Source organism: Symphodus melops (genome assembly GCF_947650265.1).
Source record: "Symphodus melops genome assembly, chromosome: 19".
NCBI classification, from domain to species: domain Eukaryota; kingdom Metazoa; phylum Chordata; class Actinopteri; order Labriformes; family Labridae; genus Symphodus; species Symphodus melops.
In genome coordinates this window covers 17,676,453-17,700,996 of record NC_136709.1, presented here as the reverse complement: position 1 = coordinate 17,700,996, position 24,544 = coordinate 17,676,453, and the positions used below count along the sequence as shown (strand labels likewise).

The following is a 24,544-nucleotide window of genomic DNA, read 5'->3' as shown; positions in this document are numbered from 1 at the left end:
GGAGCCACAGCTGTGATAACTTGTATTTTAAAAACTGCTTTGCATTCAATCCTGTCTCTGCAAGACATACACCCATGGGTCAGTCTTTTTACTAGCATTTTGAAAGTATAGGTTTAATTTTTATTTTTACTTACCAATGGCAGGTCTTCTCCCCAGAGGTTTTTTTCCCCCTCCCAGCTTTGACTTCCATAAAATGAGAGGCCACTGCCCAAACACACATTAGAGCTTATGAGTGTGTGTATAGTCACAGAATGTGTACACTCTGTCGATTAAATTAACACGTCTCTGACTGGCTGTAAACAAACAGTAGTTTTATTCGAGATTAAACATTGAGACAACCACAGAATAGATGAACAGGCATTGGTCTAACACAAGGTTGCTTTTTCTGCTGCTGCCCCAGAGACCCACTAGTTAGCATAGCTTAGGCTCAACACGTGTACAATGTGTACAGATGTATACCTATAAAGATGCACACATATATACATGTGTATAAACAGTACATTAACACATAGACTGTCAGTTTAGTCTCCTGCATAAAGTTTGTATCCTGGCAAAAAATTAGTCTTCCAGTAGTCGAGTATTTTAAAGACGCCAACAGAAATGTGCAGTTATATCGTCTATTGTCTGAGCTGCATTTCTATAAAATGATTGCTATATTCTAGCATTGTTAAGTAGTATCAGGAGATTAGAAGGCAGTGGGTCATTGTGACCAGGAGCAGAGCAAGAAAAGCCCCGGCCTAAAAATGGCGGCAGACAGACAAGTCCAACCAACTGAACCTGACAAAGGCACCAACAATACACAGATGGAGTCATCTTTTTTTTAAAAATACACACATCGAATACAATATACTGCCTTGCAAAGAGGCCATAGGAAAGAAACAAAAACATGAGAGTCAATATAAGAAACAAAGTTGCGAGTTGTACAATTACATTTGAACTGCACATATGGAAAGCATAGGCTATATATCATCGGTCCACGCCTGCTGACCTCCCTGTGGAATGTAAGAAGGGATCATTTCTCTGGTGGTAAATGCAGGCAGGACTTGAGAGAATGCATCTGGCACTAAAGGTTGCAATAGACTCTCTTATCAACAAGTGTATGCAGGAGGCAGTATATTCCCACAATCCCCCCCGTGAGTAAGACAAGAGGGAATGAGTTGAAAAGAAAAATAGTTGGTGGATGGAGTGCGTCAGACGAGAGTGGATTAGCACCAACTTCACAGGTTTTTGGACGACGTGTTTCTCCGAGCATAGAAGGTGGGGCTGTGTGCGTTTGGTGATGAGGTTATAAAAGCGTGATAATGAGACAAAGGTGATGGTGAAGGGTGAGTCAGAGACATGGACGAGCCTGGGGACAGCTGAAGCATTGATGTCTTAGCATCACTATCATCGATCATAGCACAACCTGATCTGTCTGCCAAATGAGTGGGGAGACACGGGCCAAAATGTATCTCAATAGGCCTCCTGGGATTGGATTTGCTATTGTAGACCTGCAAAATTGTCTTGCAAGCCAACTCTACAGTTAAGAATGGTGACTATAAAGCTGTGTTTACTGGACATGACTACATTCGTTTTCTCTTTAGGATTTTTTTCTTCCTGAACTGTAAATCTATTCAAGTGCTATGAGACCCAGGACTACAAAGAGGCAGGGGTTAAACTGGGAGCAAGCAGAACAGAAACCAGTAGCCGACCAACAACACACAGTGAAATTACAGTATCATCAGATTTTATTTGGTTCATAAAGAGACAAAAAAAGCTTTGATCTTTTTTCCTTTTTTTTTCACGGTGAGCTAAGCACGCCCGCCTCTTCTTCTTCATCTATGGTGGAACGAATCCCAATTTAACCCCTGGATTTTACATTCATGTGAACGTGAATTAGCGTAGAATAAAAAGACCTGACAAGTGACAAGACGGTCCAAACAGTTGCAAGGCTTCATGCAGTGCTACCTCATAAGATTTACATTAGTTCTACTGTTGAGAGAACATAAAATATTTGAAGCATTTCCAACGCTTGTGGAACGGTTTTTGCGTGACTCTAATGACCATAAACTAAGTGTCTCCATCTTATTGAAAAAATACAAACGTTGTGATCTCCATGTACACGTTACATATAGTATCTATGAGAAGCTAATGCAATATGCACACAGCTCTACTTAGCCTCTTAATCTCTGTGCTGCAGATGTTTTGAAAACTTTAAAAGCACATTTCTAACACTGCCGATTCTATTGAGTGTTGCTGATTTGTGTGACTAAAGATAGAAGCACATGAGTCGAAAGAAAGCACGGACACATTGTTATGATTGTAACGCAAATCTGGAAGTGCTTTACAAGCTAACATGCAGTTAATGATTGGAGGTGATATCGAGAACCCGAAACAATAAATACCTTGTATAAAACATAATTTCATATCAATATATTAAAATACTATTTAAAATAATATCTTAGACAATATTGCAATATGAAATTGACCGATAAATAGTTGGTAGGCCTACACAGAGAAATATAGAGATATATTTAAGTGTCTGTGTCCTTCATAGTTTGATGTTTTGACTTAAATGATTTGACGTTTCCAGATTTGCTCCAGAGGGCAGCGGTACAATCCAGAGAGCTAATACATTTTCTTTTTTTTCCCAACAATAATAACAATGAACTTACAGTACACAGTCCCATAATAAAGATATACATACTGAATACAATATAAATGTCAAGACAGAAAAATAGAAAAATATCAATAGAAATCATAAGTCAAATACATATCAGAGAAAGTATACAGAGTAAAGTGTACTTATGAGTCTCTGTGGTTCTTGTTGTTGTTGTTGCTGGAGCTCATCTTGGCTCTCATTGTTGGTATATTGGCTGTGTAACTGTACTTTTGTTATCTTATTCCAGTCCTGACATACACGCGTACTCCCACACAACACAAAGTAAAACACATCTGCAAATACAGACACATGCAATGGCGCACATGCCTGCACTGGAACAGGTGTGCAATCACCCAAACACACACGCACACTCCCACACACACACTCCCACACACACACACACACACACACACACACACACACACACACGCCCCTCACATGACCGTGCAGCATTTGCAGGTCTGTTTCTTCTCCTTTTCCTTCTCGGCTTCCTCTCCGCCTCCGTTGGCTTTTTCTTTCTCCGCCATGCTCCCGTTCGGTGGAGCCTGCTCGTCTGTGGCCGCCTCCCCTCCCGCTTTCCCCTCCCCATCCTCGATGACGACAAACTCGGCCTTCACGTTGCCGTCCACGCCTTCCATCCCCAGGGCGGCGCGGTTCTCCTGCTCCTCCTCCACGGTCTTGTAACCCATGAACACAAGGGTGACGGGGTTGTCGGCGCTGGCTTGGTCCGGACTAGGACCCAGCAGTTTGGCCTCGATCCCTGTCACCTCTCTCTTTGGGGTCTGCCCAGACGACTGCACTACCCCATTCTCACCTACAGGGGGCACCAGAGCATCATTGAGAAGTGCAAAAGGAAAGAGGGTGAGCAGAGAGACAAAGAAAGAAACAATGTTTTAATGACCTCCTCCGGAAAAGTAAAAATTTAATAGAGCAAATGAAGAGGCCATTAATATCTTGCTCTCTCCTTCTGACGAAGGTGTTGTCATGGTTTCCTATGTCATCATTTGTTGCCATGGGTACTCCACCTACCTCCATTTTCTTTGGCCACACCCTTTTTGGCTGGAGCGTCTGTCTCCAGTTCTTCAATCTCTTGCTCAAGCCTGCCCCAGAAACACATACAAGCGTACATAAATCATTTAAATGTGTCATTTCTCTGCATCACATCGACTATTATAGATATGAGAACACTTTAAAGTACATAAACAGTAAAAAAAAAAAGTAATATTCCTTTTAACATTACATTGAGCTGACTGTGTTAGCCACATGAACCTTTGCAAATTTGTAGTTTTTATGGTGAATATGGCATCTTTGGGTGGATTTGGAACTCTGACATGTCGAGAGTAAATACAGATTTATTACTACTGTACCATAAATCACATTTCTGTGGTCTCACTGTCTTGTCGAAAATCACGTTTCTTGAGATTTGTAAAGAAAATTGTCAATCAAACAATATTACATTACTTGTAGCTCAATGTTAGCACACATGGCCTCATCCGCCCTGTGTGCTCACTGTGCCACACTCAGTGTCGTCTGGGGCACCACAACACTTCTAATCCATCATTAATGTAGTCACAGCTTGAAGAACGAGAGAGCATGTCTACACAAACATCCGACCCATTCTGTTTCAGGTTTGTATTTGCTGACCTGAGGATGACCTGCTCCAGAAGTTTGGTCTTCACCTCGTCCTCATGCAGACGCTTCTGAGTCTCCTCCTCTGCTGGGGCGCCGTCTAACAACCAGCGCTCCCTCAACGCCTTTGACTGCAGGAGGGGAATTTAAAAAAAAAGAAAAATGACCAGTCAGCGCAGAGAGTTTCTTTCCTCTATGAACTCATTAAAATGTCAGTGTACATCGTGCTTGTAAATCGTAAAAAGGAGAACACATTTCATGATCATCGCCCCATGTGTTCAGTGTAAAAGCCCGGAGTAGACCTTTGATCGTGCTTCATTAGCAGAACGTCCCAAAATGCCACACATTCCCCCCCCCCACTCGCTTTGCTCCCTTGGACACCAGTGTAACTCTTTGTGATGTGATTAGTGGCACTTTCACTGAGAACAACAAGCCCTTTAGCTAATCTAGAACATTAAAATCCACCAGTGTGAGCGTCCAGCACGCCCCTGCTGACTGCTGCCACTCACTGATTCTGTCAAATTCTTCCGCTGCGGCCAACTCGTTGTTGCCAAGTGGACTGTGGCAACCGGCCAAATCATCAAGGCCTCTGGCACGGAGCAGAAATCTCCAAACTGAGATATCGTTCTCCCATTATACTCAATTGTGCATGTGATTGCAAATCGAGATAAGTCACTGAAAGATAAACAACAAACTGGTTCTAATCTCAGGCCACATCACAGAAAAAATGTGACTGTGACTAAATCCACTGATTCGAAATCACAGGACAAGATAACCACAGCAACATGAGGGAATAACATGTATGCATGTTGTGCTGCTGGAGATACTTCACTTTTACAGTTTCCTTCCCTGCCACTCTTTTTTTTTTTTTAAATATCTTTCTACTCCATGTTTATTTCCTCTGTCAAGCTCTGTATTCTTATCTTGACTCCCCGTCCACATTCCCTCCTGCAGATAAGCTAATATCAAAGCAAATACTTGGCATGCTTTGAGGTAAATATAACAGTGTGTCTTCCTCGCAGCTGTTAGAGCGTGCAGTGAAAGAGAACTCAGCGTGGCCGTATGGAAAAGTGCTCGAAAACGCTTTTTGCTTTTTTCCCTGCTTGGACTGAAAATCTGGACCTGTGCTTGATGTGAATTCTTCAGCAGTGATGCAACAAGAATTTGTCCAGCAAAACCCCCTTTTTTTTTTCTCCCCCCCCCCCCCCCCCCCCCCCCCCCCCCCCCCCCCCCATCTGACTCGCCCCTTCCCCGCTCTCGTACGCATCTCTATAAAGTTCATGAACTTCTGGTTTGGGAATGTTACTTTGACTGAGACTTTAAATGTCAGGCTGTTTTTGCCCCCATCTCACTTTATCTCTTGCAATCTGTTGACCATCCCTTGTGCTGTCTCAACTCCTGCTTTCCCCATTGAGTCATTGAGCTCCAGACATCCAGAGCTTTACAGCACACACTCACACACACACACACATTCACACAGTGTAATTCAACACTCTTCTTACTCCAGCCCTGCGTGCTCTCCTGGGCCCTGAGTCTAACCCTGTTTTCTCTCCCTCTCTACTCACTACTAAATCTTGCTCACTCTCTCGCCACACCCTACTTACCCCGACGCCTGACATCACTTAATGTACCCACTAATGCATACGCAATCACGCAAGCATGCCGCAAACACACACCCTAACACACACACACACACACACACACACACAGTGTGTGCGCCGACAGTCGTAAAGCTGGACGCTGGAGCTATGTCTCTCTCCATTGTTCTTTCGAGTAAAAGCTGCTAACGTAAGCTAGCAGACAATGGGCGGAATTGTGACACTGGCGCACACACACACACACACACACACACACACACACACACACACACGCACACACATGCACACCCAAAACAAAATGAACTGACCAGCTGTAGGGAGAAGGACTTATTCCCAAATTAACCTGGCATCTTTCCCTTTACAAAGTGTCATCTGTTTTCCCTGAATAGACATTCATTCCTTGAAAAAGTGAAATCCTGTTTCCCGAAAAATAAAAATATCACGTTTTTCCATCATATTATCAACTCTTACCAAACTGCTGAATCAGCATTTTGAATAACTCAAATGAGTGGTGATTATTAAAAAAAATAAAAAAAACATCATAAGGAGCTTATTTACTGACTTGCCATTATACAGATGAGCAGATAAACAGCAGCGTCACATCTGTTTGGTGAATACTAAACTCGAGCCAGTAGGTGCTAGGATTAGCTTGGCGATACACAAACAGCTAGCCTAGCTCTGTCCAAAGGAAACAGGAATAACATCTGGCCCTAACGTCCATAAAAAAACAATCTTTTGTTTTGACATCGGAGTATTTGTGCTGACATGTTTCTGATTAGTGCTGAATGCTCTCTTCTATAAAGACATCGAATTCAGAGTGTAGCATTAAAAAAAGATGTTTAAGTTTGCACTCTTATTATAACCTTCTACAAAGAATAGCAATGATAAGTCATTACATAATGGACTGCTAATATTCACATACTCCTGTATAAACGGTGTTTTATTGAAACACCGTGAGATGTTGACATTTCAAGGTTCTAATTGAGACCTCAAGCTGCTGTGTGTGTAATGATATCTGCCCTTGCTTGCTAATTAAAGACATAACTCCTACTAATGCTCACTGTGTTAACGCCATGTTACATCATCTCAGTACTCTGTTACAGTGTGGCTGTGTGTGTGTTTGTGTTTATCATCCAGCATTAGCGGGCAGGTAAACTCTTATAAAAATGTGGCGCGTAAGCGAGACATTTATTGGGTTTTCCACATGAACGCCGTCTGTGGAATAAGCCGTAGATGCTGCGGTTTGCACAAAGAGCTTTCTAATGCTCCTGTACAGCGTGATTACACTTCCCCTCAGTGCGCGCGCGCGCGCGTGTGTGTGTGTGTGTGTGTGTGCATGAGACGAAAGTGGGGTGCGGCGGGTCTAAGAGCTGTTTCCTGTTGGTGGGAGTGGGACAAAAATCTGTTTCCTCTGCCAAAGCCCTCCTCATTGTCTGAGGCTTCTGTGTTCTTCTATGAAGCACCGCGCACACACACACACACACACACACACACACACAAGTGACACACACGAGAACACGTACAGATACACACTTACAAAGGTTTGCTCTGAGAATAGAAAAAGTGGGAGAGCATGCGAGGGTAATGACACAGGTCACGGGCACCCGCCTGCACGAGCTTGTACACACCGCAACCTTTTCTCGTATCTGTGACCTGCTGGATTGTCCGGTGCTGAAATAGCTTTGATAGTGCTGACACATACGCTGACAAAAGCTTTGGCTCTGATATAATGCGTGTGTGTGTGTGTGTGTGTGTGTGTGTGTGTATGATCAGCATGTGGAGGAGCTGTTGGTGTTATCTGCCGTCCGTTCTGAACATTCCGTGACAGCAGCGGTTAGGGAGTGTGTGTGTGTGTGTGTGTGTGTGTGTGTGTGTGTGTGTGTGTGTGTGTGTGTGTGTGTGTGTGTGTGTGTGTGTGTGTGTGTGAGTGTGTGTGTGTGTGTGAGTGTGTGTGTGTGTGTGTGTGTATGTGTGTGTGTGTGTGTATTTGAAAGGAATTGTTTGATTTTTTGATTTTGCTGTTCGGGAGTGTAAAACCACTGACATGTCAACTATAATTCCTGAAAACACCGACGTGCTTGTGTCAAGCTCCGGTAATAGAAAGGGAGCGGTTTGTTCTGGGTTCAGGTTGCTCTTGGAGAGAATTGTATTCATGAAAACATCTTGATGTCAGCAGAGGGAGGAGGGTTTGAGCCCATCATAAACAAGGTGGAATGAAGGTGTTCTCAGAAGATGTTTCAGCCCGGGCTACGGGCAAATATTTAGAAATGCCCACATCGTCTATGGCAGCAGTGAAGGTACAGCTAAGATGATTTGAAGTGATCCAGATTATTCTTCCTCTCGGTCACGTATAAAAAAAAGTTCCTTTCTCTATTGGACAGGAGAGCTGAAGGGAATAAGGAAGTGTTGGAAGGAGAGAACTTGGGGCAGCGTGCAGCGAAGGGCCGAAGGTCGGATTCGAACCCGATGTCGCTGTGATGCGGACTCTAGCCTCTGTACAAGGGGATGCACAACCTGAGTACCGATCTGGACTGTTTATTCAAGAAATGACACAGCACTGGGTGCCAACATTTTTTTTTGCGTGTTTGTGTCATGTGCTCTTTTAAAGGGACTGCCTCTTACATCTGAGCGTAAAGAATGGAAACATGTACCTGGCATCTGTTTGAACGAGGACTGATGAGTTTGTGTTACCAGTAAAAAAACAAAACAGGTTTGAACATTTGTTTCCTCCTCTTCAGATCCTTGTGTTGTACTCACTCTCAGATGTACGCTGCTTTGGACAAAAGCGTCTGCTAAATGACTCGTGGAACTGGAAGCTGACCACATGAGGGATCAAAGGTTTTTAGTTGGTGAAACGCCCACTATAGAAAGTGGGCTGAGGAGCAGCAGGGGACATGGCATCAATTAATAACACGTTTGTAATAAACGTTTGTTAAATTCAATCCATTCCTAATTTTTTACCTTCTAATATACTGAAATCACGTTTTTATTAAGACGTAAAGTAAATGTGGCTTGTAACACATGTAATGACACTTTTTGATAACAAATTAGACATGAGGGTTTTTGCAATGTAAAAGTAGCTGCTTCAATAACAAATAGAGGCTGCAGTATAATGAAAAAAAAGCATCCAAACCACTGTGACTGAAATAAAACGTCATTAACCTTCTGGCATCTAAAGTGTGTAAGAAAACACTCAAACAGCTTTCACACTATTTAGACGTTACGTTTTCAAATAGCCTATAACACTAACAGCCGTCCCTTAAGTACACCAGTGCAAACAGGGTGGAAGTGTTCTTATTGAGTATTTATGGGAAGGTGGGCGTGTGCAGACCTTGAGATGCTGGAGTTGCCGTCGGTCATCATCCAGCTGCCTCCTCTTGTTTTCAATCTCTGTCTGCTTCTTCCTTTTCTCCTGTAGGAACACACACACACACACACACACACACACACACACACACACACACACATTATGATGACTGTGCAGATGCAAACAATAAATTCAGTTATGAATCACCACAACGTGCCCATGAAGTTCATATTTTGTCCAAATGACATTTTGAATCCAGACATTAAATGAATTGAACTTCTCTATTATACAAAGGAAGTTGACATAAGATGAATGGAATTGGAGATTTATTGAAATATTTGGGGTTTTTTGTCAACCGCAGCCTTGACATTGTGCGTCTAAAAGTCAAATTGAGATGACGAAGTGGAAAGAATGGAGAGAGAGAGAAAGAGAGACAGGAAGGAGAGACACAAAGAGACGCACAGACAGACCAGCATAAAAAGTGCAGTGAGCTGTAGCTACTACATTAGCCCTCCCTGTCCTCTAATGGGTGAAGGAGATGGGATTTAAAAGGTTGAGTCGTTAAGACGGGGCGGTCAGACCCTGACAAGCTGCAATGATTTGTTGTTTCTACGGCCATCAGTGTGGCCTGATGTGCCCTCTGGAGAAAGACAAGTGTGTGTGTATGAAAGTTACTCACAGCGATGGCCTGGAGTCTCTCCTCTTGTGACACCTCAGCCATCCTGAATGACAGAAAGAGACGGACAGAGATGGTTATAATCACACTAACATCAGACATTACACCTGGTGACAAACAACTTTCCTTCAACGCAGCGTTCACTGCACATTTACCTTCCAACGACTTCCCAGCGGCCGAGGTTAAATGTCTGTCTGCTTGCACTAAATCAGTGTCTCTTTCCTGTCAGCCACAGTCAGCATGGGCATGCTAATGTGCGAGTGGGACGCTGCTGGAGATTCCTGCTCTAATGCTTTCCAGATCTGAGCTACAGGATGCAGGACGGACGGAAGCAGAGATGAAGCAACAGTGGAGGGACTTTAACTCAACAAAGACGGGACAAAACTATCTCAGTGTTACTGTCCCTTACGTAAACTTTCTACAGAGAATTACTGAATTACTTGCCAGTGTGGAAAATCTTTCATGGCCTTTGACATAAGTCTTCCAAAAAAAATAATAAGACAAGAAACAAAGATTGGAATATTATCTGAAATGATTTCTTTTCTTTAAGAGGATTTTCAAAGAATTCTTCCCTTAAGGGTGTCATATTCATTCCAGCTACAAAGAGGGCTTTTACTGAGAAGTGCTCATAGTCTCTGAATGAGGGCTGTGTGCTGTAGAAGAGTCCTGATCCACTGCATGGAGCTATCCACACATTTTTACAGTAGTCATGAAAAGCTGTCTTTTAAAACTAAATCACAGTATTCTCCTGTAAAAGTTCAGATTTGATTGGAAGTAAGCAACTTGAAATTTCTTTTCGAGCGCAAACCTCAAAAATATATTTATAATCGAAGCTTTTTATTGGCCAACGAGAGCTAATAATACCGTTCACCTTAACCGAGTCCTGGGATTTGATTCAAAGTCCAGAATCCGCTCTTGAGTTTTTTTCTTTTTTTTTTGGACCTTTTTTTGGACCTTTATTTCAAGAATTTATAAAAAAAGCGTCCTATTTTCATTTACATAACACAAGAATAGTAAAGTATTTTTAATCTTTTTGTTTTTTAATTTAGTGTGTAGTTTAGTTTTTTTTTCAATTAGTGATACAAGACAGTCCAGTTCTAGTGAGAGACAAATGTGAGGATGTGAAAATGTGTGTTAACATTTAAGACCGTAGAAACAAGACAAAACAGAGACCACAACACTATTTGTGAAGTACCACTCCTCTGCCGCTCTGATGGCATTATTTTCTCTTCATTAAAATAACTCTGGCTTTTGTTTGATGAATGTTTCGTAAAAAAAAAAAAAAAAAAGGTATCGCTACCTCCTGACTGGAGGCGGCAAATGCAGCACAAAAAGTGGACTCATCATCTTCGCAGCAGCGTGCCTTTTTTTTTTTTTTACAGCCTGAAGTGAAACCATCACAACACACATATGGGGCTTTTCATTCCTCCGCCCTGGCCCATCAAAACTCTTACAAAAGAGCAATGACACATCGACTCTACATCTCTCCACACCCACCTCTTCTCCACTTCCAGTACAACGTGTTAAAAACACGGTTGATTGTTGATCTTGTTTCTCTCCATGAATGTCCAGCACACTCACCATCACTGTTTAAATTAGCTTGCATCACTTCTAATATGTTCTCACAAATATCGTTTAAAAAAATAAAAAAATCAATAAAAAAATCAATAGAGTCTCATATCTTGGTTTCGCTGCGGGTGTTTGTCTGATTGCTCAACTTTTTATTTCCCCGTACAAAGACGTGACATGCAACAACACTGGCTCCTCTCAGTACATTAAGAGGCATGCTATTTGAGGTCGCGCTCGTGTTCGCTGGGGCCCAATCACAGAAGCTGCAGGACCAAAACCTCAGGCGTGTTCTGTAACATGCACACGCATACATTCAAACACCACACTGCGACTCTCACTCAGCTACCACAACATCACATGGAAGAGCCTTTAGAAACAGTTAAACCACTATCATCTGATCGTCCCCCTGAAACACACACATGAATAAACACACACACACACACACACACACACACACACACACACACACACACACACACACACACACACACACACACTGCATTGTCTAGACACATTCTTTCTAATTTACGCCTCTGATCCAACACAAACAGGAGTGATAAAACATTTGGAGATGGAGGGAAATCAAGGCAGCTAAAAGGCAAAACTCGACATAAAATGATAAATGTACTTTTTAAAGTTGTATCATGTAACCTCGTTCCCTTCCCTCGAGAGTGGAGGCAAGGCAGCGATCCGACTTCACTTCATCTGGATCAGTTCATCAGTGGTATGAGCGAGAGCTGGAAGCAGCAGTGAGCAGAAATGAGGCAGCACACACCCACAGCACAGCTACGCCTGCAGGAAGGTGCATGGAGACTTGAGGTATGGATGCAACTACAGCTTAAAAAAAACAACAACAACTGCATACCATTGTAAGCCAACAAACTTACTCAACTTTAAAGTTAACTCTGCCTTTCTCAAACACAATCAAATAAATATATATATAGATATTAAAAAGTGTTCAAGCAAATTCATCTTGATTCAAAGTGAGAAAATCCTTAGTCGTAATTATCCAGATAGCGCTTTGTTGTTTTACATCAATTTCTAGCTTGCAAACACCAAAAATGACTTTTAATAAAACCTTCCAAACAGAATGTCCCACTTAACTGCAGGACATAATAATCCTGTGAGAGCAGAGTTCAGATCGAAAGGGAGCCGCTTTACGCGGTTCGCTCCTTGGACGCCATGCTTCGGAGGTTTTCTGGACACGCCCAAATGGGAGGAGACTCTGGGGTAGAACCAGAGGTCACTGTATTATTTATCTCGTTTGACCTTGGAGTCCTTCGGAATCCCCCAGGAGGAGAGCGAAGTCTGCGTTGACTTCCTGCGCTTTCTGCCACCTCGACTCGAACACAGATAAACTGAATAAAGTAGACGGGTGGCTGGCTCAGGTTAAATAGGCTAAGAATCGTCACAAAGTCGAGTCTGACTGTTCGTTATTAGTTTTGAAAACGGTACTAAACTCTTGCTAATCTCTGGAAAGTCAAACAGTTCTGATTCTGCAGCAGGTTACGTGGAGACAGAATCTATTAGCAGAGAAAGCCTTTGAGATCAAATGTACAAAGCAGAGCTGTAGTATAAGAGGAGTTCACACGGCTCTGTGTTGCTCTGAGAAGTAAACAAGTGAACAAATGATCCAGTTCAAGCTAAAGTTAAAAGCAGATGGACAAACTGGAGGTTAAATGGCTGATCCTTCTTTCAAACGGCAGCGGCAGTAGCTCAGTCTGTAGGGACTTGGGTTGGGAACCGGAGGGTCGCCGGTTCAAGTCCCGGCACGGACCAAGTCCGGAAACTGGTCTGGTAACTGGAGAGGTGCCAGTCCATTTCCTGAGCACTGTCGAGGTGCCCCTGAGCAAGGCACCGAACCCCAAAACTGCTCTGGAGCGCTCGCTGTGGGCAGCCCCCTCACTCTGAGACCTCTCCATTAATGCATGTCACTAGAACCCTGTTTGTGCATGAGTGTGTATCTCGGCCTATGTGTGTGTTAGACAGAGTGTAAAAAAAACCGAATTTCCCCTCGTGGGATTAATAAAGTGTAAATTAAATTAAATTAAATTAAAAAAACCTGAAGTAAAAAAAAAAACCTCCTCTCCAACCTTGATGCTGCAGCTGTGATTCATTTTTTCAGATGCACTAGAAGGAAAAAAAAAAAAAAAAGTCCACCTTGTCAGTACATCCTCACACTCTGTCCTGCTGCCGCTCTCATAAATTATGTACAAAACATAGCGATAGGGGAGTCGGCTCACAGACGGTCATTAGATGTCGGAGATAGAGAAATAAGATAGAGATCTGCAGGCGCTCGCAGGCCAGCGAAAACAAACTGAGACGGATAAATATACCACATGTAAGTAAGTCTATACTGCCAGCAACAGACAAACAAGCTAATACAAGAGACGCAGGCAGGTGCACGGCACAAGAAGTGGAGGAAACGGACTAATGACCGGCCGTATTCCCAGTTGGGTGCAGTGCTGCTGTAGCATTTCCAGGAACACATTAACCGCCCGCATAGAGCACCAGCTTCCTCTTCTAATAGCATCTTGCACATAGTCCTCCGGCACCAGAAGTCACACTCTTTATCGGCACTAAAACAGCCTGAAAGTGATGACCTTAATCTCTAATATTGAGCTAAATGAATAATAATCCTGCAGCGTTAAGGGATAACGTGTTGATGCAGAAATCCCCAATTTGAACTTTAAAGTCTTATATTCAAGGGAATCACGCCGTTTTCCTTTCGCCCAATAGATAAGATGCACCCTTGTGCAACATTGTTCTGCGAGCTTCTGTTTTAGAGAGCAGCCAATCATCTTTCAGTTAGCAAACTAGCATTCTTGCTGTGTGAAAAGCAACACTTTTGAAACTTTTAAAGCCTGCTTTTTTTTTTTTTTTTGCAAAGGAACTGAGTTTGTTGCATTGAAACGTTCTGAGAGGTTGGTTGGAGAAACGCTTGAATTCTCCGCCACTAAGTCTCTGAGAGCAAACGGTCAGCGAGTACACTGTACATAACTGCACACGAGACAAGTGGCACTGTGACACCCATGGGCCTGCCATCTTTTAGTCTGTCGGTACTGTACGATCTCACCACGTGTCCGTCACCAATAATCTGGGATTATCTTCAACCAAACGCCGCAGAGGCCTCGAGTTAGACACGCTACCGTATCCTGATCCTTCCTCCCACGCTAACACACACACACACACACACACACACACTCTGACGCACAGATTTCTGTCAAGCTTGTTTGTTTTAGTTTTCAGCATCTGTGCTTAATTAAATAGTAAACACTTCAACGCACAATGCTGGAACGGATCTAACACCTACAACATTGTAGCCATCTGGGCTGCCCTCTTTGCTTGACTGATGAGAACGATGTAAAGAAAAGTACAAATACAGAACAAGACATGTTCACGACGACAAACTTAAAGCAACATTTCCATTGAGACAGTTTCAAAAGTTAATTTATGGCACAGTAACTTCCAACAGGAAAAACGGTGTGTTCCCAAAGTGGAAATTTTACTGCACAACGTGACTTTGACTTTGGCTCGTATGGATCACGCACAAGCCTTCAGTTATGAAAAGAAGCCAGTTATCCTGCATCTGTACAGAGGGCTGCAGAGAGAGGCTGAGGTCCAGAGGACAGAAGAGGACAGTGACGGATGAAGCCATGAAGAGAAAAGGAGAGAAGCAGAGTGCACATCCCTGCAGATATTATTCAGAACAGATCGGGCCGATGCGTTTGGCTGCGTTGTTGTCGGTGTCCTCGCTGTCTCAACTTCACCAGCTGCAGAAAAGGTCAAACCGGGAAGTGGGAAATTCCCAGTTCCCAGTTGGGAAGTGTCAACTGGAACGCCCCCTGAAGTCGTATTTACTAGTCGGAGTAAATTTAGTTGCCTGATTTAGAATCCAACATGGCGGCTACGTGCGTCGACCGTACGTTAAAGCTGTAACTGTATGTTTGTTCGCCGCTTGTTCCTGTTTTTGTGTGATCAAATCAATCACACCTACCGTATCACGCAGGTTGTGTTGTTTTTGTGCACAAACCATCATGTAGTGTGTCGTTAACATCTGGTATCTGCTAACAAAACAAAGGTAATCCTGGAGGTGGCCATGTTGCCGTCCGCCCACGGGCCCTTGGTGAATGTTATCGTCGGCTGTGATGAGACACTTTGCGAAAATGTTCAAGGGGCCGAGCAGGTAAAAGTCCAGAAAACAAGTGGAATGAAAATTCTGTTGCGTGTGTTTTCACGTGCGTCCCGGCCCAGAAACTTTGAGACGTTTAAAAAAATGTCTACATTACGCCTGATTTAAAGCAGACGGCTACAGACAGGCTGAGAGACGTGATCTTTAACTTCGAAGGATTCGTTGACAACGGCGAACAGAATATCACAAGCCTTATCCTGTGTGCTGCTAAAAGGACAGGTTGCAGACATTCAAAGAGAGAATCAAACTAATCGAACACATTTGGTGTCACGCTTCAACAAACAGCCTCTCGCGCCGTTCAAAATGTGGCGTGCACATTCTAATAAAGCTCATTTGTGATCGAGTCCTTTTTGCCTGCTGAAAAGGAAAATGTGTTCGCTCAGGTGTCGACTCAGAACAGCAAGAAAGCTTTTTCACTGATATTCTGCAGCGTTAATGAACATCCTCAGCGCTCACGCTGACAGATGTGTGGAAACGAGATGACACTCAGAGAAATGAGGAAATAGAGAAGGTTAAGGGCAGGGTAAATGACTTAATGCGGACTATTTAAAGCCCACATGCAAACAAGAAACTCGTTATTTTTCAGGCTATTTTTGAATGAAATGGATGGATGCATACACACACACAGAGAAAAAACATACACAGACAAAATAACACCGTCTGACGCCGAAGCGCTGCCTCTTCAAAAAGAATGATGATTGTGAAAATGACTCTCGAGTTTAATGACCCAGAACCTGCTTTAGAAAACTGAGAGAGTCTGCAAGAGGAAAACTAATCTCCAACCCCGTTCACGCTCGCTGTGCTGGAGAGGCACTTCTTTCTCCATCGCTCTACTCCCCACTTCCACAGCTTCCTTCCTCCAGGCCAAAAGGACAACAATGCTCCTCCCTGCGTTTCTGCCCCGGCCACACACACACACACACACACACACAACACATACTCAAACCACACCAGCACACACACACCCCAAATTCTCCACGAACACACCGGCGGCTCGGCATCTTTTCTATCCGAGGCTGGCGCTACACAATTTCTGACAAATACTGCGGTGCCAATAAAAACTGGAGGAAGTCCGCTGAGGTCACATGTTAGTGTTCCAAGGTCAGAGGGTTAAAAAGTCCTTTCCCTCAAGAGGTCGCTCATAAATAACAGGCCTGTCAGAAGAGAGGAGCGTGACATACTGAGCATGCATTCATTCTCAGCAGACAAATGAGCAGCCACACACAGACCGGGACTCGCGTGGTGCGATGAGTCGGTCACAGAGGAGTGAAAGTCACCTCGGATATCTTACTTCTCCAAGTGGAAGAGTGACATGGTAATAAGCTGAGGTCTTCAGTCTGTGGGTCAAGATTCTTTTTAAAATGTTCACCTCAACGCGAGTTCACAAGAGCGGCGTGATCACTTATCACAATATCTGATTCATGAAAGAATCAAAATGCTCCTGAAAAAGGGTCACATGCAGAATTCCTGACTCACTGCAATCTGGTCTCATTTTCCTTTTTAACTCTTGACGACTTCCTCTGATGTCAGACGTTTTCCCGCTATCTTCCTCTTTTCTTTTTTTATCCCCGTCAACTTCTTCTTTGGTCAATCGACTTGTGTTCTCGTTAGCATCCTTCTCACTCTGAGGAGTGATGAACTGAAACAAAACGTCTACATGTGTTACAGCAGGTGATTCAATAACTATCAGCTCTGTCAGGGTACACCTTTGGATATAGAAGGGTTTTTTTTCCAGAGATAAATATTTCTCAGAGGATTTGCATTGGACAGAATAAAGAAGCAGGGACGAACATGTACTTTCATTTTCTCCATTCAACGCATGTGCAGACTTTAAGGCCATACTAACAGACTGTTGCTGGCTGTTTTCTGGATCAACTTATTTACTTTTCTTCTTAACTTGATTTTAACTGTCTTCCCACTTTTACGCTGTTAGCTCGACGTCGCTGTAAATGAGGGAAACCTCAGTGTCTTTCACTTGACTAAACAAAGAAAATCAGAATGTGTGTAAGAAAACGCTTAACTCACAATAAAGAAGCAGCAACTAGGAGGTAATTCAGGAAACTTGTAGTTAATGACACTAAAGTTGTAAAGTTAAAACCGAAATAAGTGCTCCATTTAAAAAAAGAAGTAAAGTGTCAAACTACCACGAACACACATGCTAATCAGCATCCTGGTGCTGTTCCTTCTCATTCCGTGTAGACTTTCCTTACGCATTAAACGCTACTTTTAAAATGGATTATCCTCAGTCTGCACACGCCTTAGCATGTAACTCCAATTTCCTGACTGTTAGCTTTGTAGTCCAGAACAGCTGGATAACCATGGTGACATCATAATGGCAATTTATCCAAGATCAAACATCTGCTCTCACAAGCTCAGAGGCCGAGTTTGGCTGTCTATCGAGTCCGCGTGGGTGTGAAATATCAGTGTGCTGGAGGTTTGTGTTGTGTTGTGTGGATGTTTTGAAATCTTTTAGAAGACTTGGTTTGACTTTTAGAACAGAATCAACCTGCACGACATCACCTTTAAACTTGTTTGTTTTTCTGTGGGCTCAGTTCCTACTTCCTCCTCCTGACTTTAAAGTCACGAAACTTTGAGCCGCTCAATCATGCGTCGTCTGGCTTCTTTTGAAGGCAAAAGCTTTTCTGAACTGACTCACTTGAAGGGTGTCATCAAGGAGAGGGTGTCAACGTGATAATCTTTCAAATGATGTGTATAGCAGCTCGCAGTCTTTCCTTGAAGGCATTCATGATGTTGCCCTCATTTCTCCCAGTTACAGACAGCACTCCTATCTTTCTAGTATTACAGAGTTTCAGACACCCTTAATCAGTCCATGGGCAGGACTTCTTCCTCTACCTTTACCTTATTGTTTTTTTGTTTTTTATACCTTCAGTCGCTGTTCTCATCGGCCTTCCAGACACTTCTTTTTCTTTCCCTCTTCGACAACACTAAGCTCAGAAGACATCCCAAATGTGTCTCTGCTCTCTGTGAGGATTCCTCAGGATCGACCCGGCCTCCTGCTCAGCTTTCCTCCACTTCACCACACTCTGCCTTTATCACTTCCACAACGACAAACCCCTCCAGTCACTCGCCATCCTTGTCAAAAGCACAGGCTCTGCTTGTAGATCGATGACAGATCTGTACACTGATAGGTCTGCTCTGCGTGGTAAGAAAGCTTGGAGATGGAGCACTGAGGGAACGCTGCTTTTCAAAATCATGCTAGTTTTTGATAATTACCAACCCTGCCTTTAAAGAGATGCCAACGATAAAATACATTTTCGTGAATCTTGGGGAAATTTTTTTTAGACTCCAGGAAAATTTCATGAAATGTGCCATATGGTTTATTATCATATTTTATTGCATCATGTTGAAAGAGTCTTTTATTTAATTTAGGACAAAACACCAGGTTACATCTGGGAGTTTTCATAGAAGGGCTCCAGAAAGAGTTCATCTCCAGGCAACTGCTTGCCTCAAAATTGCAATGTGAGAGCAACTGAATGTTTTTTTTTCTTTTCTTTTCACAATGCATCCTTTGTAGAAGTGTTCTCATGCTGAACAGAATCTGCCCCTGTCTATGGATACCACTTCGGCAGTCAATCACCTGATTGTTGGCTGATTGCGAACATGTAGCCCAACAATGCGACACATGCTTCACTGTGTCTCCAGTCATCGAGGTTAACTGTATTTTCAAGAAGTAGAACATGTGGATTCCTATCAGTTCATTTTAAATGCTACCTTAATCCTTAGTCTGCATCTTTCTGTGGAAACAATTATCAGCATCAAGTCAAACTGCTGACAGCTTTGCTTTTATGTTTAGAGGCAGTCAATTTCTATAGTATCCTGCTGTCCTCGTGCACTCTCTGGTCAATCAGCAAACTCCATATAGCCTGAAAATAGGAAGCCTATTGGACCTGCATTATTGGAGCAGCCTCTCACTGTTTACACAGGAACCATTAGGCCTTCCCCTATGGCAAGATCCCAATCCCCACTTACATCCCTCAAGAGGCTCCGGAACTGGTTATGCTAAGTATGTTTGTCCAATATCATCCTGTGCAATCTCATTCTGGATTATTGTCTAAAAAAAAGAAAAAAGAAAAAAAAACAAGTGGACAAGACCTCATATTCATTCTCCACAGTCAGCCTTAAACCACATGTGAATGTGTGCGTGCGTGCGTGTGTGTGTGTGTGCGAGTGTGTGTGTGTGTGTGTGGTATTAAGCTCAGGTTATCTACAGTGCAAAAAGATGGATGGTCCCACTCTGCTTCTTATCAATAGAACTTTTGATACAATCTATGCAACAAAACTGGTGATCATCATATGAGCGCCAGTGTGTGTTTGTGTGTTTGTGTGTGTTTTTCAGGAGGGCTGCATAAAACTCACACAAACGCACAAACACGTATTCCTGAGCACAATTTCCTCTGAGATTAAAATGACTTAGAGTCTAAAAATGACAAGACGGACTATCTGCTGGGAAGAGAGTGAAAAAAACAAATCCTCTTTCGCCTTATCTGTCATGACAAAGCAGCAAGGAGGGGGGTTGTAATGAGAGATAGTCAGACAAAAAAAAAAAAAAGGAAAGAAATGTGACTTTCCAGGAAGAAAAAACGAGGCCGAGAATAATGGAAAGAGAGAAAAAAAAACAACTTTGAGGTGGAAAGGGTAAGGTGGATTGCATCACATTATCAAATCATATCTCAGGTCTCTACACTCTGTCCAGATGTTTCTACTTATCAATGTGAATACAAACTGAGCTAAGCTTTCATTTCTCTCTTTTACTCGACAATACCACCTTTGAGCACAGCACAAAACAGTAACTGTAAGGGCTTCTGTAATGTGTGACATTCATTTTCCTCGACTAGCATACCGCTGTGATTTTATAACCACTGCATAAATGGTTTCTTAATGACAGCAGGGTCAGCGAGGGTAATTAGAAATATCCATCACTCAAGGCCCACTGGCTCAGGGGCAGGGTGGGAAACCCTGTGGTGTTGTACCGACCACTTTTGCTGAAATGTTAGCAAATTGCAATCATGCTAAAGGAGAGGGAGTGCTTTATTAAAAATGAAATAGAAGTTGTTTTGCTCTCTTAAGCAGTTACCCAACACCCCAGCACTTTTCATTAAGCCTACATTAACTGCTTCTGTTTATGGCACCGGGAACAGTACCTTTACAGCATTCATAAAACACGACCTCACATTCGATCATCTTTACAGTTATGGAGCAACATTAGCTTGTATTTGAAGAAGGGCACGACCTTCACAATGGAAGTCATTTATGTGTTTCAGTCTTTGCCAACTCCTAAAAGAGGGGAACAATGGGATTACATTGCTAGTAACTCTTTCTGTCTGTAAGCTAGCCTTGTTCGGCTAACAAATGGTGGTTCTATTGTGAGGCGCTCTTAACAGGAAAGTCATGTCCAAGTTGATTAAATGCCATTTTAAATTCAGACTAGATGGATAGTGGCTAACGTTAGCAGTGATGGCTTACCAGTGCTCTGGTCAAGTACATGCTAGTTTAACCTGACACAGCCTATATACAACTTTGTGTCCATGTTCCTGATACAAACACTGCCAAACGGTTCCGTGCTATAAGATGCAATCTGTCCACTGTGCTGGTTAACATCCTGGTTGTAGAGCTTTATGACAGTATGGCAGTAGCCATTAACTGGAGCTAAAGCTCTTACGATGGTCGGGCAGCTGCTTAGACACGACATCAAACAGTCACAAAGGGCCTAAACTGATAAAGATATAAATGAAGAGTTTAGCATACTGTTAATCCTGCCAAATAGCGAGGGTGTAGATGTTAAATCAACCGCTCAGTGTGGAAACAATCCTGATAAGATTTGCGATACTTTAGCTCAAAGAGATTTGAAATCAGTAAAACCAAAACAAAAGACTGAAAAATGCTAAATCTGATTCTCTACGGCTTTTTTGGACCGGCAAACCCTTTTCACATACAACTAGTGCTACGATCAATTGCTAATGTAAAGATATTGATTAGACCCCTTCCACTGATGAGTTAATGGCATGTATGTGGGTTATCATGTAGGGACAACACAGCAATTTCTCTTTGTCCTTTACTCATGTACGCTTAGTTTAGTAGGGCAGTTGAGTGTTCTTTCCTGGCCACAGTTTTACACTTTCACTCCAAGCAGCGGCTCAATAAGCAGTTTTCCTACAGACTTGCTCATTGAGGATTTCTGTCTGAGCACCTTGGACTTTGGATCTGACTGACTGAAAGGCATTTGACTGTACAGGCAGTTGGTAGTATAAAGTGCTGTTCCACATTTCACAGTTTTTTAACATGACAGGTTAAGATTTAGATACATGATTGTTCAGTTACCAGCTTGTTTCCACTATCTGAATAGTTGAAAGCAGAGCCATCCCAGTGCCCAGCCAGCAAGAACAGATGAAAGTCATCAACACACAAAACACACACACACACACACACACACACCTTTTTATCTTTTTTGTCTCTCATTCTTGCAAAGACTAACTAAAAAAAAAACCACACCCAAAAGCTGCCCAAATGCAAACATACACACTGAGAAGCACACAATAGCTCACACTCAAAAATGTAGCTGTCCAGAGTCATGATGCTGGATGACGATTGGTTGGACAAGACAAGTGCTGTCAGCTCTACTGGGAGTCGCTGACACAACACAGAGCAGCCGAGCGGATATAGAGCCCTCTGCTCACACACCCTGCCAGGCTGAGGCCTGACATGGACTCAACATGTCTCGCTCATACAATAAAATAACAGAAAAGTGTTATTACAGCCATGGTTATAATTATTCATTTGGCACTTTCATTCACTCAGAGATCTGCATTCATGGTGGTCGACAAGGACACATTCAAGGAACTGATTTCTTGGCCCTGACCCTTCTTATTATTGACTCTTGATTTTGAACTTTGACAAAAGCACAAAATACATCATTCCTTGTTTATCAAAAACCTCTGAATACTTTTCATCATTAACACTCTTATTCACATTTTCTCTGTCCCCTCTGACAGAAACCACACTTAATTGAAAAGTGTTTCCAGGATTCAAACAGGTGTTACTGGAACTAGTTAGGAAAAAAAACAACAACAACAAAGAGTCGATGTCCTGCCCTGACTTCGAGGACTCAATGGGCGTGTTGTGTTTACGGACTCCTTGCTATCATCAGGAACTCGATGGCATCTGCAACGAGGATGTGGTCCACGACAGTCTTGCTGGTTTACAAGGAACAATGGACATGAGACCAAACAAAAACACAAGCTTTTGTCTTGTTGAGTCTCTTACCTGCTGGGATCAAACATTATCACAAAAAAAACTGAACGAGGAGGTGTTGGTCCTATAGTGACATTGTTCTATTCAGAGACAGGAATAGCCACAGAAAACAGTTCACACACACACGCACACGCATGCACACACACACACACACACACACACACAAGCCTACGTGATATTCTGACAGCACAGAGGAGCCAGACTCCATCACCATTAGCAACCTGAGCTGTAATTCATTTCAGCCCGTCAGGGATGCACAGACTCATCCAGTGGTATCCTAAACCTCACTGCCTGGTACACTGCACACACTGTGTAAATTCCAGAAAGGAGTATGTAATGGCCATGGCCTTTTTCAGCTCATGCGCGCCATGTTGGAGCAGACTGCTCATATCACAACACACAGGAGTACCCTGTTACTCTCCTCCACAGCCTGTAGCCTGTCAGCATCTCTCCCCCCCCCAGCCAGCGACAGTCATGCACGGCTGGGCGCCACTGCGAATCCACCGTCAAGAGTAAAAACCTCCGGAAACACTCTCCCCGGCTAAACAGATCGATATTACATGATGGACCATCAAAGTCATTCGCGTAAACATGTCGTCCCGTTACACCTGTCTCCTAGGATGTCTCACAGCTTCAAAGTAGCCTACAGGCCTCAGCTGTTTTAAATAGAAGCTGTTGACATGACATAATAATGCAGCTATTTTGTTGTCTTTAATTCCTCTCAAACGTGCGCGTGACTTTGATGTCAGCTCTTGATTTTGAATACGCTCCTTTAAGGACGCTGCGCCTCTTGTGATACTAGTTGTAACCCAGTTAAAGCAACCCTGGTGTTAGTACAGTGATGAATTAACCATAGGGATATTTTAGGGCAGTATGTTTTCCTTTTTTTTTTTTTTGGTCTGGTATCCATCCCTCTATCCTGCTCTGCAACCTCTCCAGACCGACGCAAAGGATGCAACAGAGGCTGGATGCTTTCAAAAATGCGCTGCTGTGGGGAAAAAAATCCCCCCAAAACAGGTCAGATAGAAAAAAAGAAAACAGCTCACTGTAAATCACGATTTACTCACTTGCAGATCCCTGTCGCTTCCCGCCACGGACGTCTTCCACACAGGGGTGTCTCCTTGTTTATTTCTGAACGTCAATTCGCAATATTCTTTCCACCCCTTCCCTCCTCTTCTTCTTCTCCTCCTCCTCCTCCTCTCCCTCCTCCTCTTCGGCTGCTTCTTCGTCTTTTGGCTGGCACCCCTTCTGTTGTTGTCGAGGTGATGCCGTGGGCAGCACGAGCGCTCAGCCCGACAATGATGTGAGAGAAATGGCCTCCTCGCGAGCGCAAAACGACGCGCGACAGCAGGAATCTCATGGGCGATGGGGCGTCGTCTGAAGCAGGTTGAAGTGTAGTTTGGGTGAGAGAGAGAGGGAGTCAGAGTGGTATGTGAAGGGGAGTGGGAGAGAGGGGGGGGAAAGGATACGCCTCCCTGCCTGGTTGAGATAAAGGGGGCCCTGGCTGCGCGCGGTGGCTGACTGAGATACAGGTCCAAGTCTGGCTCTCCTCCAGCGTTATCATATGACGTCCAAGGAACCAAGCTGTCTGCTTCAGGGCTGCAGAGGAGCCGTCGACATGCTGCCTTCAATTCATCACATCCAACTCTACCAGAGGAGAAAG

At 43.3% G+C, this 24,544-nt stretch overlaps 1 protein-coding gene across 1 annotated transcript; it reads right to left on the bottom strand.

Annotated features, from left to right (window-relative positions):
• Positions 1-294: 294 nt before the first annotated feature.
• Positions 295-24,544, bottom strand: palm1b (paralemmin 1b). The gene is made up of 6 exons (XM_079369488.1): positions 23,949-24,544; positions 9,855-9,897; positions 9,200-9,280; positions 4,286-4,401; positions 3,671-3,741; positions 295-3,455 (listed from the first exon to the last, which is right to left on the bottom strand). The coding sequence occupies exons 2-6, from the start codon at positions 9,894-9,896 to the stop codon at positions 3,076-3,078; spliced, it is 690 nt and encodes a 229-aa protein (XP_079225614.1). The 5' UTR covers position 9,897; positions 23,949-24,544; the 3' UTR covers positions 295-3,075.

Coding starts and splice junctions, on each gene's coding strand:
- palm1b (XM_079369488.1), bottom strand. CDS start 9,896: ATGGCTGAGGTGTCACAAGAGGAGAGACTCCAGGCCATCGCT. Junction 4,402..9,199: donor GGCAACTCCAGCATCTCAAG/GTCTGCACACGC, acceptor CCCCTCCTGCAG/TCAAAGGCGTTGAGGGAGCG. Junction 3,742..4,285: donor CTGGAGCAGGTCATCCTCAG/GTCAGCAAATAC, acceptor TTTCTGGGGCAG/GCTTGAGCAAGAGATTGAAG.